At 38.3% G+C, this 17,225-nt stretch overlaps 1 protein-coding gene across 4 annotated transcripts in view; it reads right to left on the bottom strand.

The window, feature by feature from the left end:
- Positions 1-702: 702 nt before the first annotated feature.
- GADL1 (glutamate decarboxylase like 1) overlaps positions 703-17,225 on the bottom strand; it is a 163,522-nt gene continuing 146,999 nt past the window's right edge. For all 4 annotated transcript variants that reach the window (XM_077865539.1, XM_077865540.1, XM_077865541.1 and 1 more), the window contains one exon: positions 703-2,503. In XM_077865539.1, the coding sequence (XP_077721665.1) occupies positions 2,330-2,503 (174 nt within the window). In that variant the 3' untranslated portion in view covers positions 703-2,329. The remainder of the gene's footprint in view (positions 2,504-17,225) is intronic.

Below are 17,225 nucleotides of genomic sequence, written 5' to 3' on the forward strand. Positions count from 1 at the left end.
TATTAGAGAGATGGTACCCCAACCAACTTCTCTCCAATGGCACACCTCTCTCTCCTTTCCATTTTTTCCCTCTTATTCTCCTTAATTTTTCTTCAAAATCCTTATTATCATATGACTTGTTACATATTTACTTGTGGATTGTCTGCCTCAACTAGACTGAAAGCCTCTAAAGAGCAGTGACTTTGTCTCAATCACTGCATATCTCTGGCACCTGGATCACTGCCTAGGACACCATAGGGACACTATCAATGTGCTCAATATGTGAATGGATTATTACTTTTATTGAAAAATTATTCTTGACCATTCAGTCAAATACCTGATTGGGTGTGGCATATTTGAACACCTGAAGGAAAAAGGAATGGAATCTTCAAAGTGTCTATTAATACTTGTTCATACTTTCATTCATCAAAGAACTATCATCTCTCAAGAAGAGGCCCAACAGGATCTGAGCTGTGGCTATTTGGTTCCCGAGGCTTGCCATGTAGAGGGTGGAAGACTAAACAAAAGACAAATCCCTACTTTGCTAGAACTGCTTTTTCCATTCCATTCAAGGTGTTAACTCAGAAACAGACAGCTTCCAACCTGCTCCCTCAATTCTTTAGCTAAAGTGCCAAAGGAAATCAATTTCCTTCTAAAATGTATTGAGACAACCCAGTAAGGAGGAGATGACAGGAAAAAAAAAAAAAAGTCACTAACACTAAATGTGTGCTAATGTTGCTTTTTATTTCATTAAACCAGAATTATTGCAAACATCAATTTCAGGAACATTTTATGTAGACATCACAACAAAAAGAGCAACAAGGTAGGTAAAACACACTCAGTCACAAATAGTTATCGCCAGAGAATAAAGTAATTCAGAGAAAGATTAAAATATTTTTTGACCAATGGAGCTATTGAGAAACCACATATCCTAAAGTGAAAATATGGAATAAAAACAAACAGTACACATTTGCTTTTTACTCTTCAAATTTAATCAACAAAAGCTAATGATATTGTAATATTGTATGAAAGGTTATTGAATACACTAAGTCTAATTCTTAAATGCTCTTCCATCTTTTGCCTTCCAAACCAGAGTTCTAATTAGATTCACAATCTTACCTGGTTTTACTCTGCACCCACACCTCTGAATTCTGTTTATTTCTTAGCCAAATAGAATTCTCCTAGAAATCCAGGACCAGGATCAGAGATAGAATTATAATCATCCACTCCCAGGAGAAATGGAGGAGGTGTTTTTACTGTAAGGCCTCTAATTCCCAGATTCTCTGCCTAATATAAACCACTTAATAGTCTACACTGACGATTCAAAGCTTGAGAAAGGGAATGTTGTATAACCCTGGACTTCATTCTGTTTATTTTTTCTAAGCAGAGAACAAGATAAGAAATGGGCCCCCTCACACTAAAACAGGTACACAGTTAGATATATCTGTGCCTAATGTCTACTCCAAGCTAATGACACAAGTGCTTTGGGAAGTGAATTGAAATTATTGCTTTGATTGAAAGGGCCATGCTACAACACGTTTGTTTTTACCCTTACCTCTAATTTAAGTAATTTAGAATAGATAATGGTTAATTTTAGCTTTTGAGAATAAGCATTCAGCTGCATAAAAGATATATCTTCATAAAGCAAACATCTTAAATAGTTTCTCCTTTTAAAAATAGTTTTGATATACTTCTGATGTCCCTAATGATTAGTGCTACAGATGCTCAGCCATATTTTCAGACACTGGTTCAGGGACCACTGAAATGTTAGGTAATTCTTTGCTGGAAAAATATCAGTTATTATTCAGTCTTTATAAGGTTTCACTAAACTACTGGTTCTCAAATTTTACCTTGCCTCAGAATCACCTGGAAGGCTGGTTAAAATATGCCAAGTTGCATACCCAGAGTGTCTGATTCAGTAGGTCTGGGGCGAGGCTGAGAATCTGCATTTTTAATGAGTTCCCAGGCAGTGTTGATGGTGCTAGTCTAGGGACCACCATTTTGAGAACCACTGCCTTCAACTATGAATTTATATGTTCTTGAAAGAACAATGGAAGCTTAGAATCCAGGCCCTATGCAGTCTTACTAAACTGTCTTCCAGGTGGTATCCTAAAGACAGTCCTTGAGAATATCAATTTTTTACTTTCTCCTTTATAATAACAGTAGTGCCCAGGCAGCTAAAGAGTCCTTAACACTATTTCCTTAGCATTTTTGTTTTACCAGGCCATGCCAGGGAGTTTTTCCTACTTCTCACCAGAAGGGCTGCCATCTCTTCTGTGTCCCCAGATGCCCTGGTTCTCTAAGTCTCCCCAGAACAGGACCCGTGTCTCTGGGGAACCAAAAGCCACAGCTACATGTCTCTCCCCAGGAGGTCTATCTCATCCAGGAGGAAGTCCATGTCCTCCCTGCTCACTTGAGGGCTGATCACCACTTGGCGGAAGAAATTGACCTTCCCCCGGTGGGGCTGGTAGCCCAGCATCAGGCTTCCCTTCTTCATCATCCGCTCCTTAATGGCTGGGGCCACCTGCATGGGGTGAGAAGAGGGAGGAGGTGAAAGACCTGAGCACATTCCAGCTGCATTCCAACCAGTCACGTGATACCCACAGGCATCCACTGTGGATCCCACTCCCTCACACACATCAAGGCCAATATTAATAACAATCTACTGAGAACTTACAGCATATGAACACTGATCCAAGGCCCTTAGATAAATTAATTCATCTAATCTTCACAGTAAAATCACAAGGGAGATACAAATATCCCCTTTATGGATGAAGAAATTGAGGTTCAAGCAGATTAGACAATCTGAGGTCCCACGCTCGGTATAAGTAAGTGAAAACAGGCAGCCTCACGCAAGCACAGACTCTGAAACCTAAATCATCATGCAATGTTGTCTCCTTCAAAACAAATCGGGTGTCCTCAGGAAGCACAGGTTTAAAAGTGTCCAATGGTACATTCCCAACTTCGTCTGAACTAAAAAATGCTTCAGTTCAGGCATCTTAAATAAAGAAAATTAGTCTTGGATGGGAAAGAAACACATACACAAAATAACAGCCTTGCATTGATAGTCTACCAAGGAAAACACGAATACGGATATTATTCACAGTCCTCTTTTGAAGATTAATAGTTTATTAGTTTATTAATAGGATATGTGAAACACAAACACTCTTTTATTAAGAGGTGTAAAGGTAGGAATAAAATAGGAAAACCATACTTTCAAGATTTACAGAAAACACGGCGAGAATGAGACCTGATAATCCAAATGCACAAATTTTTCTAAAAGTTTAATGTTTGAAAAAATTGATCTAATTTAAGAACCATCTGGAAAAATCAGTCTGTTTTCATATCGGTAGTGTGACCACCCAAAAACTAGGTTATAAACTTTTAAAGTAGTGAAGTTGATCTTTGAAACACTAAGTTAAAAAAATTAAGCGTGCACTCTTCCTGGCTTGGAAAGGCAAGCAAAAATTTTCCATTTTCCTTTTATTTTAATTCTTTCAAAATTTCTGAGCATTCCTACTTGAATGTATAATGAGACTATAATGAGTTTCTGTCCTTATCTTCTCAGAAAGATGAGACTTAGTTAATCTGGAAGGGAAGAATGCATACGTAAATAACACCAAGCATGATGGGCTTTGAAATTCCTTAGTTGAGGGGGGCATAAATCTCAGTTCCCAGGGCCTGTCTCAGAGTGTGAAGATCCCACACCTCTCTAGTTTTTAAACACACTGATGTTTTGCCAGATATACTCCTGAAAACAAGCCTTCACCTGATATTCAACATAATCTTGATCTATTACAAAGTTTATGGAAAACATGGGTGTTTTAGACCTCTAGAGGTATGATATGTTGGACTCAGCCACAGAGCCTTCTCAAGGGATGTGAGGATAATTTCAACTAAGTACTTTTTTTCTCTTATGTGCTAATTTTAGAACCTAAATCTTGCATAACATGGACTACACTATGCCTCAACAGCAAAAACAAACATCCATTAAGCACAACCACATTGCCATTCTAGCAAAGTATTGGAGTTCTCTCGCTGTATAATGAGACATAGAAAAGAAAATCTACGAGCATAAAAGGGAAAAAAAATGTAGACAAAGAAGATGAATTCAGAGGTCAAGTTAATGAAAAAATATAGACCATCAAGTTCTGTAGGTTTCTGGAAATGTGTCACCGATTTTATTCTGAACTCTTTAGAGATTAGAAAAATAGGGTTAAATAAAAATCATCTCCAATCTCTTTGCAAAATTTAGTGACAAATGTTCAGTGGATGCAGAAAGGAAGCAAGGAGGTAAGTCTCTACCTACTCAAGCTCCATGCATACCTGTCTGAAACCCTGACATTTGAACATTTCAAGCAGCCGCTAAGTTTTCTTCCAAAGCTCTTTATTCAGGTATCATTTGTTATTGGAATTTAAAAAGTTTGGTGAAATGAGACCTGAGCAAATGAAAGGTGAGTGCAAAAAGAAAGTGTTCTCCATAAAAACTAAGTTGAATTCTTCGAGTAAGGAGGGACTGCTAAGCATCGCTGCAAGCTAGATGTGGGAAGAGAACTAGAAAAGCCTTCAAGCAGAATCTAAGAGTCCAGACTAATTCTGCACCCAGATGGCCATACGGGTGCCAACCCCTCACTCTGTTTACAGAAACCCGGGCTGGACGGGACAGATGATTTCTGAAGTGTATAGTTAATGTAAGAACAGTAGAGGCCCTTTGATCATCAGACCTGTACTCAAGAAAAGCCTCGCTTTAGAAAAGCCTTGCTTACTTTTGGAAAGCTTTTAGAAGTCCTCACTTGCTGGGGAAAGAAAATAATCAAACAAACAACAACTTGCCACTGAAAGATGGGGAAATAAACACACATAGATACATTGCAAGTTAAAATATTTTAAGTCATGCTTGCATCACTTTTTTTTTTCTAGGATTATTTGCTTTAACGGACCTCCTCACCTTGGGTAGGAGGGCTTCTGGTGCAAATGTGGCTGTGAAGGGCGCATGCACACATGTGTACGTGTGTGTGCACAAGTGTACACACAATCACATGTAACTTAAGCTTTTAACCCACCATACATCATTAACTGCTCTTAAAGTCTTCCTAGTTTGCCACAGAGCAACATGAAACCATGGTTTGACTTAAGCTCATGACAAAAAGTATTTAGTTTTAATTCAAAGAACAAGTAGGCTCTTGAAATTGAACTGAACTATGAGAGAAAAACCAAGGGTGACCTGGTTCACATAAGACAAATGGCTGGCCAGGGGAGTCACAAACTGTCAATTTTAGACCTTACAAGTTGTGGTTTGGCAAATTTTTTTTAAGATAAAAATTCTTTTCTTATTCATCACCATCTTCCTCTAGATGCCCAGGGTATAACCAGCTCTGGATTATAGTCAAATTTAAATTTAAAACAGGCATGTGGTTGGCTCAAGCCTAATTTGCATTGTCTATTTCTGTTTATTTTTCAATGGTCCTATTCTCCCCTCCCCGAATGATATTTTATGCCTTAGCTTTGGAGACCATGAGATGTTGATTCCAGCTCATAGTGTCAGAGGCTTGCATGAGGCAATTATCAAAATGAATTTGTCAGGTTTGCATTTCTCATAAGCCAACCAAAAATATTTTCTAATGTGAGCAGGAAAGATAAAAGAGGACCCCTCAGATATTTTAATATGGAGATATTTCTGATTCTTTAAAATTCTTGCTCTTGTAGAATATGCTTCCATGGTGAAACACATGGCAGGGGACCCAAAATTCTAAGCCAAATTTTGCCACTGACTTTCAAAAATCATAAATAAATGACTGTATATCTATGTGACCCAGTGAACAAACTAAGCAAGAGTTTAGCAGGACAACCTATATTTTATTTATGTATCCATGAATATATGATTCATTCCTAGAGGTAATTACTCCTAGGCAAGAGGGGAAGACCTCTTTTATCTATGAATACTTCATGGGAAAAGCAAGTCAAAAGCAATACCAAGGCTGATACTCATTAAACCTCCAACACAAATTACAATTGTAGTGGTAGCACTGGTTAGTGTTGTTGTTAAATATTTTAGCAACTCTTTACAATTTGTAATGCACTTTCACATATCCCGATTCCCGTGAACTCAGATTAAAGCTTATTTGAAAGCAGCCCATGTTTGCAATTTAGAAACCAAGAACGTTCCCATTAACAGCCAGCTTATAACATTTGCACCTAAAAAATCAACCATGTTCTATTTCTAAAACTCCAGGCACAATCCAGTGCTGGGTAACCTGGATATTCTCTTTTGCTGATCCAAGCAGAGAAACAGTCCTAATCCGACAGGATGGAATATTCACAGGGGAAAGAAAATATGCACAAACTAAATGTAAGTATCTGAATATCACTCCTAAATGGAGCATGCATGGAGGAAAGCAATTTGGCAGAAGTGAGATTGCTTTCCAGCTCTCAATTATTTTACTGCTGGTTTTTCTTCAAATTGTAAATCAAATTCTTTTCGCATGCCTCAATGCTCTGGTCCCTGCATTTTAAGCGGAGGAAGATCCTGACATTTCTATTTGGTTGCACACAAACTTAATCGACACGTTTCTGTAGGATTGTTGTCCCCCCCCACCTTAAATTATGTTTCAGCAATGTTTTAGTCATTTAAACAGAATTTTGTTGTCATCCTCCTGCAGCGTAAAACAGCATTTGATACTTAAAAGTTGCTTAAGCCCAAGGAAAACAAAACAAAACAAAATTCTGTCATTCTGGCCAAGTACAATAATTTGATAAACAGTAACTGACCAGACACCAGCACAGCCTTTTATGAAAATAAAATTTTAATGTCCATAAAATGGTATTTCTTCTTAAATATGTGTAACATATTTAAGGTTGACAACAACACACTTGTTTTCAATATACAAAGTGTTTCTCAAACTCTGTGAGGAAGTTTATTTTTTCCAATGCATTACAGAAATAATTTTGTGAACTATAAAATTTAACTATTGATTGAAAATGAATTACTAAATAAAAATGAGATTAAAAAGAATAATTATAAGCCCATTTTTAAGATATTTTAAATTCAACAAAGTTAATCTGTTAAATTGTCATAAAAGTTTCTAAACAGCAGTTCTTGGCTTCCATATTTTTCTCATTGCAGACTGGTAATATTCAGTTTATGGATCTGCATAGGGCTGGAGACTACATTTTTTTTAAAGATTTCATTTATTTATTTGAGAGAGAGAGGGAGAGAAACAAAGAGCACAAACTGGGGGAAGGGCAGCGGGAGAGGGAGAAGCAGTCTCCCTGTTTAGTAGGGGCTAAGATCCCAGGACCCCGAGATCATGACCTGAGCCAAAGGCAAACACTTAACTGACTGAGCCACCCAGGCGCCCCTGGAGACCACATTTTGAGGACTGCTCCTCTGTTTTAACTCCCTTGACTACTTGTGGGGGTATATTATTTTAATTATGAATCTTGATGTTATTTTGCATATTTATTTATAGGTATTGCCATGGTCTCTGTAACACTCTGAATGGTGTCTTGTTTTTTGTTTTTTGTTTTTTTTTTTTTATTTATGATAGTCACAGAGAGAGAGAGAGAGAGAGGCAGAGACATAGGCAGAGGGAGAAGCAGGCTCCATGCACCGGGAGCCCGATGTGGGACTCGATCCCGGGTCTCCAGGATCGCGCCCTGGGCCAAAGGCAGGCGCCAAACCGCTGCGCCACCCAGGGATCCCTGAATGGTGTCTTGTATTCCATCATACCATGATGCCTTAGTTTACCTAAATCATTTCCCCATTGTTAAATCTTGGACCTGCTTCAGTTACAATGGTGTTTCAGTGAAACCATGGACCCAATCATAAAACCTCTTAATCAGCCCTTCAAAAGAGATGATAATAGTAAATGGTTCAAAATAGTTTAGATACAACTTCTAGGATCTATATACAACTTTTCCCATTACTTTCTGTGCAGGTGAAATCAAGTCACATTTTTTTCACTTGTTGAATATGGAGCACCACAACACCTAGAATAGCTGTGAAGACAAACCCATAATTAAAAGAGGGTATCTGTTTGAAGCAAATATGAGGGACAAACATCATATAAGCTTCTACTCTTGACTCTAGCCAGCAATACCATTCAGAACTTCTAATAAGTCCAGAAAGAGTTGAATTTTGCTGAATTCTCCCATAAACCATGAACAAATCAATGTTCCTCAAACTCCAGGTTTTAGAGTTAACTTCTCAATTTCAATTTAATTAATCTACATTTCATTTTCTTCAAGGAAGTAAAGATTCTTTGGGGGTAGGAGGCTATACTCATAATAATTTGCAGATATTGTGGATAGAGCATAGAGTGGGTAGGCAGGCTACTAAGCTGAAGAGTAAATTATGAAAGTTGTATTGTAACTAACATCTTGTTGCAAGATTATCTTGCCTAAAAGGAAATTATACCAAATGCAGAAAATTACCTATGATATTTTCTCTCTACAAAAAGTCACTTGAAAGAGTTTTCAATTTCCCTGTGTCTATTCTGTATACCACTTTGGCCTCCTCTGTATTCCCCAGAACAGTTTATAGCCATACAAATAACAAATAAACACCAAGAAAGGAATAAAATGGGGGCTCAATTCAGCTGCGACACTTTAATGTTATTTTAGATCTGAGGGGCAAACTTTTCTTCTTTAAAGGTCAGATAGTAACTATTTCAGCTTTTGTAAGCCATACAATCTCTGTTGCAAATACTCAACTCTGCCATTGGAGCATGAAAGCAGCCCTAGACAATAGGTAAACAAATGAGCCAGCAAGGCTGTGTTCTAATAAAACTTCATTTAAGGACAATGAAATCTAATATATGATTTTCACATATCAAGAAATATTAAGCTGCTCTTGATTATTTCCCGACAACTTAAAAGTGTTAAAGCCATTTGTAGCTTCTAGGCTAAAAGCTAGATTTGGTCTGGGGCATACATATCAACTCTCTGGTCAAAGCAAAAGGATACATTACAATATGTAAAATCTGTTTCCTTCAGAGAGAAAAGCACATAGAAAGTTAGGTACATTGGGTTTTTTTTTAGAAATTCTACATTGAGTCAGGAAATGCTAACGGACCTTCCTTCTCCAGCAGAGCATGAAACCAGTACACAGATGGGCAGACAGTCACTCTGACTTTCTTCCAGCAGTTTTTTTGAGCGATCACAAAAAAGTAATTTGCTTTATGCTTTCTTCCTAAATAATTTATTTGCTTTATGCTTTCTTCCTAAATAATTTGGGTTCACATAAAGCCTTGCCAGTACTAATGACAGGCACTGATCAAAACTCACAAAACTATACACCTTAAGAGGTGAATTTTACCTGTGTGTGAATTTTAAAATGAATAAGTAAATTGTTTAAAAAACAAAAGAGGGCCTAAAAGGATATGTAAGCTACATGTATGACTACATGAGATCATATTTATACTTTAGTTTCTGGAACCCCAGCCTCCTCATCTCGAGGTAGGAGATGACAGTGGTATGGTACCCCTTCACACATTTGATAAAACACGGAATGTGGTATTACAGATGCAGCCTGTAATGCTGGGAACGGATAGTACATGATGGAGATTAATATTCTTATTCAAGAAAAGTCTAGAGTACAAACTCCGGAAAGGAAATGGAGCTCTAAATTGGGATGTTTCCTTCCAATTCTACCACTCACTTCATGTTCTTAACAAATCACTTAATTTCTCTATAGGCTTGAAATGAGAAAGGTCATGGTAACCACATTTAGGTGTAAAAAAAAGATAAACTATTTTGGACATAGTGGCACTTGAAGCTTTTCTTCACAGTGAGGCTTTTTTTGGAGGCTCTACAGCACATTAGATCAAACATTTAAATGTACCCACCATGCTTGGGGCACCTGGATGGTGCAGTCAGTGATGCATCTGACTCTTGGCTTCAGCTCAGGTCATGATCTCAGGGTCCTGAGATCTAGCCCCTAGTCAGCTCCTCCAGGTTCTACCAGGAGCCTGCTTGTGGATTCTCTCTGCCTCTGCCCCTCCCCCTGCTGGTGCTCTCTCTCCCAAATAAATAAATAAATCTTTAAAAAAATGTATCCCCCATGCTTATTAAATGTAATTCACATATGATTATCGATGATTTCACGTGAGTTGTAGATGACTAAACTAACATAAGGTCTTGACTGTACTTTTGTATTTTGAGGTCATTCATATATGGCTACGGATTCAATTCCTCTGCCCTCAAGCTAACTTTGCCTGATGGCTAAATAAACTAACTCTGTTTAGTAGAGTAACCAATTACCCAGTTTCCTCACAACAGATCAATTTATACCTGTAATTTTCAATAGCATCCCTTTCATTGTTACAAGTGAGTCTAGATAGATGCTGAATTACAGATTTAGAATAACCATACAGAGACTAACAGACTAGTTTAGGCTGACCTGGGCCCAATTCCTGAAATTCTATGTGACTTTGGGCAAATATTTAACTTCTCTGGGACTAACATTTTTCTATCAAGACCTGATAATCCCTTGTAGAATTGTTATGTGGACTAAATGAAATAATATATATGAACACACCAAGCATAGAACTTGGCATCTACTAGGCCCTCGACAATATGAACTAGGCTTATTAATATCTTGAAACGAATTTGTTTTTAACCAATTCATATTCATACCTGGTCTTTTATTACACTATTTCATTACTATCTCTTGAGAGATGAGCATTTGAAAGTTCTGTGAAAACATGATTTGTAATTTATTCTTTCTCTCCAAAGCCTGCAAACTGTATTTAAATAATTCTGAGAGGTTGTGAGTTAGCAGTTTTAGAAATTAAATCTTATACCTCATGTATGCCACTTCTATATTAATTTTCTATTTAAGTTCCAAGTTTTTTCCTACATGGGCAAAGTAAATTTTTTTTTTTCCTTTAAGAAATAAGACAGTAGCTGATCATCTTGGTGGGAGGGTGGGAGGCAGAGAAAGAAGCTTTCCATTGAAATGTATCGTGGAAAATGGTGAGTTTCTATTGTATGCTAGAAATTTCTATGTGTGGTGTAAGTATTTTGCAAAAACAGAGATATTTTCTAAGTAAAAATTCACTCCTCCTTTGGACACGTGGGAAGGTCATATACTGAAAAGGTCATTTGTCCCCATATTCATGAGCTTTTGTCCAAAATTGTACGGTCTCCTTTGCTGTCCCTCCACTTACATTTTTATCAAAGGACTGAAGAGTAGTATTAGGAGCCCCCCAAATATGCCTAAAGATACAAATGACCTGGATTGGGCAGGGGGAGGCAGGAATGCCAATCCAGAGCAACTGAATTTGAATCTCAATGGGTTAGATTTCATGGTCTTAATATTTACCAGGAACTTCAAATGCTTGTTATTGCTGTGCAAGTTTGGGAATAGGGCAAATGACAGACAGTCCTTTAAGCGGGACCTCAAGGAGGTAGAGGTAGAGGTGAGAGATGCTTTGGACCTGAAAGACAATTTTGAGTAAGGAGGGGAGAGGAGATTGGGAATCTCCCCTTTTTGAATTTCTAATGTCAATTTTGTAGTAACGTAAGACTTAGTTGGCAGGAGATATCCTGCTCATGATAAATATAAAGTAAAACAAAACAGAACAAAACAAAACTAGTGACCTTCAAAGAAATTGCTAGCCAACTTTTCTATTAATCATAAAACCTAATAAAGTGTTGAAAACACTTAACCATGGCCCAGGAAACAATAAAGCTTTTTGTTTTGATTGCTTGGAGAATCAATTTGCCTCTTTCCATATATTTTCTGCCATTCCTTACCTGTCCAATTCTCTTCTTACTTCTGTGCACAACAGTCACTCATTCCCCTGGCATCTGCCCCCCTATCATTTAGAGCTGAGCTTCATTGGTATAAGTCTCATGAGCTTATTGGTGGTCTATAGCCCATGAAATCAGATGCATCTAAAAGATCATTTCAGCTTGGCAGAACATGGAGAAATAGGCCACACTTAGGCTGGACATACCTCTTTTCAAATATGGATTTTTACCCTTATTTTCCTCCAGAGTATCTCTCAAAATCAGACATGCACAAAATAAAAAAGCGTCTCAACTTAAAAGAACTGTCCGGTTTATGCCCTTTCTGATACAGAGGAGCCAAGCCACTAAAACAGGTTAGCATCCCAGAAAGACTGAAAAACACAGTCAGCTTCACATTTGGTGTTTACAACGTGGAAATGACAATGACAGCAATTCCAGTAAACCTAATGTCAGTCATATATTCAAGGCAGCTGAAATGAACAGTCATAAAAATAAACCAAACTGAACTGAAAGCATTAGCTGAAGAATGGACACAATAAACGTTTTACACACTCTATAAAGCAAAAACTTAATCCTCGATGTGTCACAGCGGCCATCTGAGCTAATAGCTGCCCAGTAACTGCTGTGGGCCAACTCCAAAGTTCTCGCCCATTCGGGGACATCCCCATATTGTTCCTTAATTTGACAAGCTATTCGCTAATTCTTTCCTTAAAGTGACAACCGCTCTGGGGTGGTACCACCTTGCTAGGGGTATCCGTGTCTCACGTTTTGGATTGCTGCAAAGGCTATCTGCATTGACGTCTGGAGGTCGAGGGCGCTGAACTAAACCCACCTAAGGAAGAGTCACGGTGGCCGAAATGCCAATGACGCCTCTGCTGAGAAACACAGATCCCGAGCCCCCTGTCTCCGGGGAAACCGTCCACCCTCTCTCTTGACACCTCTGGATCCTTTCAGTTTCCCTCAAGAGCTATGAACTTTGCTTCGATCCAGAACAGAAGACTTCAGTGGATGGATCAGCAAAGTGAGTGGGATCTTCAGAAGCCAACAGTCTCTTCTGTTGTCGCCCTTAGATTCTTTTCTTTCTGTTTTATTTTTTTTTCTGGCTTGATTGAGGTATGATTGACAACTAAAAAATGTGTATAATTATAGTGTACTGTGTGGTGTGCTGGTACACATACACATTGTGAAGTGCAGGCTCACAGATTCTTAACGAATTCTGAGTATCCCTCCACGTGAGAGGAGAGGGCAGTACAGGCCAGGTTTCTCTCTAGGTCCTCTGGGCAGTGGTCCCTATTACTAAATACTGCATCTGGCTGTTTGAGCAGGGACACGGCTTGGGTATCTCCAGTTAGTTCTACTACCACTGCCTTCTGCGGTAGGTGGCTCAGACTCCTCAGGTTGTAGCCACGCGGAAGGGCATTCACATCTCTTCCACACACTTAAGTGAGTAAGAAGCACCAGGTAAACATCTAAAGCCAATGAGAGACTGATTCTTTTTCCCATAGGTTTTCTCTGAGAATCCTTTTCCCTATAGATATTTGGCAACAGGCAATTAGCAGCTGAAATCTTGTCTTTTGATTCAGCCATGCCAACAGGCTTCGAACAGCCAATGGAGCTTTCTGGGGCCTAACACCAAACCCCTACCTGGCAGTACAGGCACAAGTGGGGGAGGCAGTCTTGTGTTGGTACAGCAGTAATTTTAAGGTTGCAGAACCTGCATTTAGGCAAGGGAGGCTTAGCTTCCTGAGTAGCAGAATTAGTGATTTTTTTTTTTTTTAATAGATTCTGGGCCTGACAGACAGGGAGTAAAACGGGAAGTGAGCCCATGAGATTACGCTGCTCTGAACCGAGAGACATCTTACTCTGCCCAGCCTGCCAGCACATCTGGATTATGCCTCAGTGAGGTGCACACTGGCCTGAATCACCTACCTGCAGCCACTCATCTGCATCCTTATCTTATTTATAGATTTTGGGTTTTGTTTTTGTTTTGTTTTTGCACTGGTATTTGTGTCCTGAGTAAACTGAAGTCCAACTTGTCTTTTTTATCTTTTTTTTTTTTTTTTGGCCTGGTGGATAACAGATGTGCATTGTCCACCTCGAAGTTGCACACAAGATACTCCCACCTCTTCTTATGGCTTTTCTTTGCATGCCTATTTACAAGCGATTTTCACATCATTTCACTGCACTTTATTAATTGAGCTTTAGTGCATCCTAAAATGCCTGCTGTTTCAAACTCAGAGACAACCTGAACTTTTAAAGACAGATGTTTTATGTACCTTACTTTTCTTTCTCTCTTTTCTTCTTTCTTTCTTTTCTTCTTTTTCTTTCTTTTTCTTTCTTTCTTCTTGTTTTTTTTTAATTAAAGAGAGATACTATGAGAATTTTTTTTTAAAGATTCCGTTTATCCATTCATGAGAGACAGAGAGAGAGGCAGAGACATAGGCAGATAGAGAAGCAGGCTCCCTGTGGGGAGCCCAATGAGGGACTCCATCCCAGGACCCCGGGATCACAACCTAAGCCAAAGGCAGGCAGATGCCCATGAGGATATTTAAAAATAATTATTATTCCTGTATCACTCATAAAAATATTGAGAAAATAGGTGTTAGGTGTTCTTCACTAAAATCTTTATCAATGCCCGTAAAGGATTTTTTTTTCTTTCTTTCTTTCTTCTTTTTTTTTTTTTTTTTTACAATTAGTGCTATAAATATTAAGCAACAGCTTTTAAGGGCAACCCATACAGTTTACTTAAGTAACAAAATGCTCTAGGTTTGCACATTTTGTGCAGATTAACAAAAGTGATTATACATTCTTCCTTATGGAGCTCGCTCAACACTCTTTAACTAGTGCTGAAAATTGGAAGTTGCCTTTTCCTCAAAAATCATGGTGGCCTAGTGGTTCCAGGGGGCTACAGGCTACAGTGCTGCAGAGGGGGAGCAGGGCTGCCTTGGGGGCAAGGAGACAGAGCAGACAGGGACCCTTCTTGGCCTAAACCAACTTTCACTTTACATGTCTTCTATACTGGAGTTTTATGCAAGAATTGGACTAAAAAGGCTCTGCCATTTAAAAAGACCAAGTCCGAATTTGATTTGCAATGTATTTATTTTTATTATTCAAGATTGATCATTTTGAGATACCGGAAAATACCCCTAGGGATTTTGGAGAAGGGGATGCTTCCTACATGCTGAATCTTAAGGGGAGAGGGAAGTTGTTGACCAGATATTCTTGACCAAGTTGGGGAATCTGAGGGAAGTCACAGAGAAACATGTTGCTTTGCTAAAACCAAGCTTCCTTTGCTTGAGGGTTAAGGATAAGTCAGACATTGCCAAACTGTGTTCCAATAGAGCAACAATGAATAATGATGGCCATTTCCACATAACTGAACCTCAAGTATGTCCTAGTACAGCTGCATAGCAAAGCTGTATCACCTTCCCATCCAACAGCTATTTTGTGTCTCACAAGTGATCCTTATTTCATTCCTGTGCTTTTATTCTCCCATAATCACCCCAGAGTTTCAACTTACCCACTTGCCATTTGAGTGGCCTTATTTTGTAAACTGCTTATTCATGTTCCTTGACCATTTTAGGTGACCATCTTTATCTTACTGATTTAAAAGGACACTTTATTACTAAGAACATTAAATATCTGATTGCTTTACACGTTGCAAGTTATTTATCTGCTTTTAATTTTGTTTTTAGTTATTTCACGTACGGTATTATTATTTATATAATCAGATCTATCAACTATACACATGTTTTTTTCCAACATTGGTTTTATACTTAGAAAGCCTTTTACACCAGTTAAGTGAATTTTTTTTCTGATTTGATTTTGATGCCTAAAACCTTTAATCTATTCGAACATTCCATTTGTACCTTGTATAAATTAGAGATACACTCCCTGTGTTTAACCAAGAGTCTCCACACCATTGATGGAATAAGTTTGCCTTTCTCCAGCACGTATTGGGAATGCATATGATGAATATTCCTATGAATACTTGGGTCTGAGTTTTCTATTCTGTAGGATTTATATGTCTATTCTTAGAATAATCAAGCTGTTTTATTTATTGCAGTCTATAAAATATTGAGTTCCCCTTTCAGTATTCATCCTTCCCAAGATGTTCTTAGCTATTACTACCCATTTGGTCTCTTAGATGACATTGACAAACACTGTGACAAGTTAAAAAAAAATCTTTCCATTAATATGATTAGAATTATATTTATCCTGCATATTAATTAGGGAAGAATAATCTCATTTAGAATTTCAGTGTTTTTCAGTTTCTAAATGAAATGGTTTTTAAAAATATGGCTGCATATTCATTAGCATTCTTCTCAAAGAGATTTCCTGAATTAGAAAGTATTTGTGGCAGTCTAGTTACCATAGGATGCAGTAGATGTTGCATGGCCTCCAACGTGAGGTTAGGGGAGGTAGAGCAGTGTCCAGCTGGTTCTCAGGGACATTCACTTCTTGAAGTCCAACTATCCTGAGCCTACCACCCTATGATGAATCCCAGGCCATCTGGGGAGGCCTCAGGTAGGGCTCTGGTTCATAGGCCCAAATGAGTCCCAGCCAAGGGCCAGCATTAACCATCAAATATGTGAGCAAAGATGCTTCCAGAATATTCCTTCTCCAGCCATTGAATCACCCTCAGGTATTTTAGTCTTCCCAAATGAGGCTCCAGACATCCCACTCCTGTGCTCTGTCTGAATTCTTAACCCACAAAAGCCATGAGCATAATAAAATGGCTGTTTAAAGCTGCTACATTTGGAATAATTTGTAAAACAGAGATTGTTACTGGAACATGGAGGTTTTTTGGAGGGGGTCCTTAAAATTTTATAGTTTTGCAATTTTCTTCTATAGGTACTATAATTTATTTAACTCTTAGTTATTTAATGTATTTTTTTTTTTTGCTATCATGGTGATAAAATTATTCTGACTAAAATGCTGCCTTTTGGGGCACCTGAGTAGCTCAATCGGTTAAGCGTCTGCCTTGGGCTCAGGTCATGATCCCGGGGTCCTGGGATTGAGCCCCACATTGGACTTTCTGCTCAGAGGGAAGCCTGTTTCTCCCTCTCCTTCTGCTCCCCTCCGTCCCCACTCCTGCTCTCTCCTGCGCTCTATCTCAAATAAATAAATAAAATATTTCTAAAAAAAAATAATAATAAAATAAAATGCTGCCTTTGATACAAATTTCAAATTTCCAGCTCCTAGATTCTTACTCTTTGCATAAGAAAAAGCTTTTGTTAGATATTCAACTGTGTATATCTACTATAGGCAATTTTTAAAAGTTTTTTAGTTGGTGCCCTTGGGTTTTGTAGATACATAATCATGCAATCAAAAATGAACACATTTGAGTCTTGTCTTCTGAACTATTTTAAAGCCTATGTCTTTTCTTCTGGTCATCGCAACTGGTTAGCACTCTCAGAATGACATAAACGCGCAATAGTGAGGGCACATGTTCCTAATTCGTTACTGAGTTTAATGAGAAGGCTTTTCAC

Source organism: Canis aureus, chromosome 22, assembly GCF_053574225.1.
Source record: "Canis aureus isolate CA01 chromosome 22, VMU_Caureus_v.1.0, whole genome shotgun sequence".
NCBI lineage: Eukaryota > Metazoa > Chordata > Mammalia > Carnivora > Canidae > Canis > Canis aureus.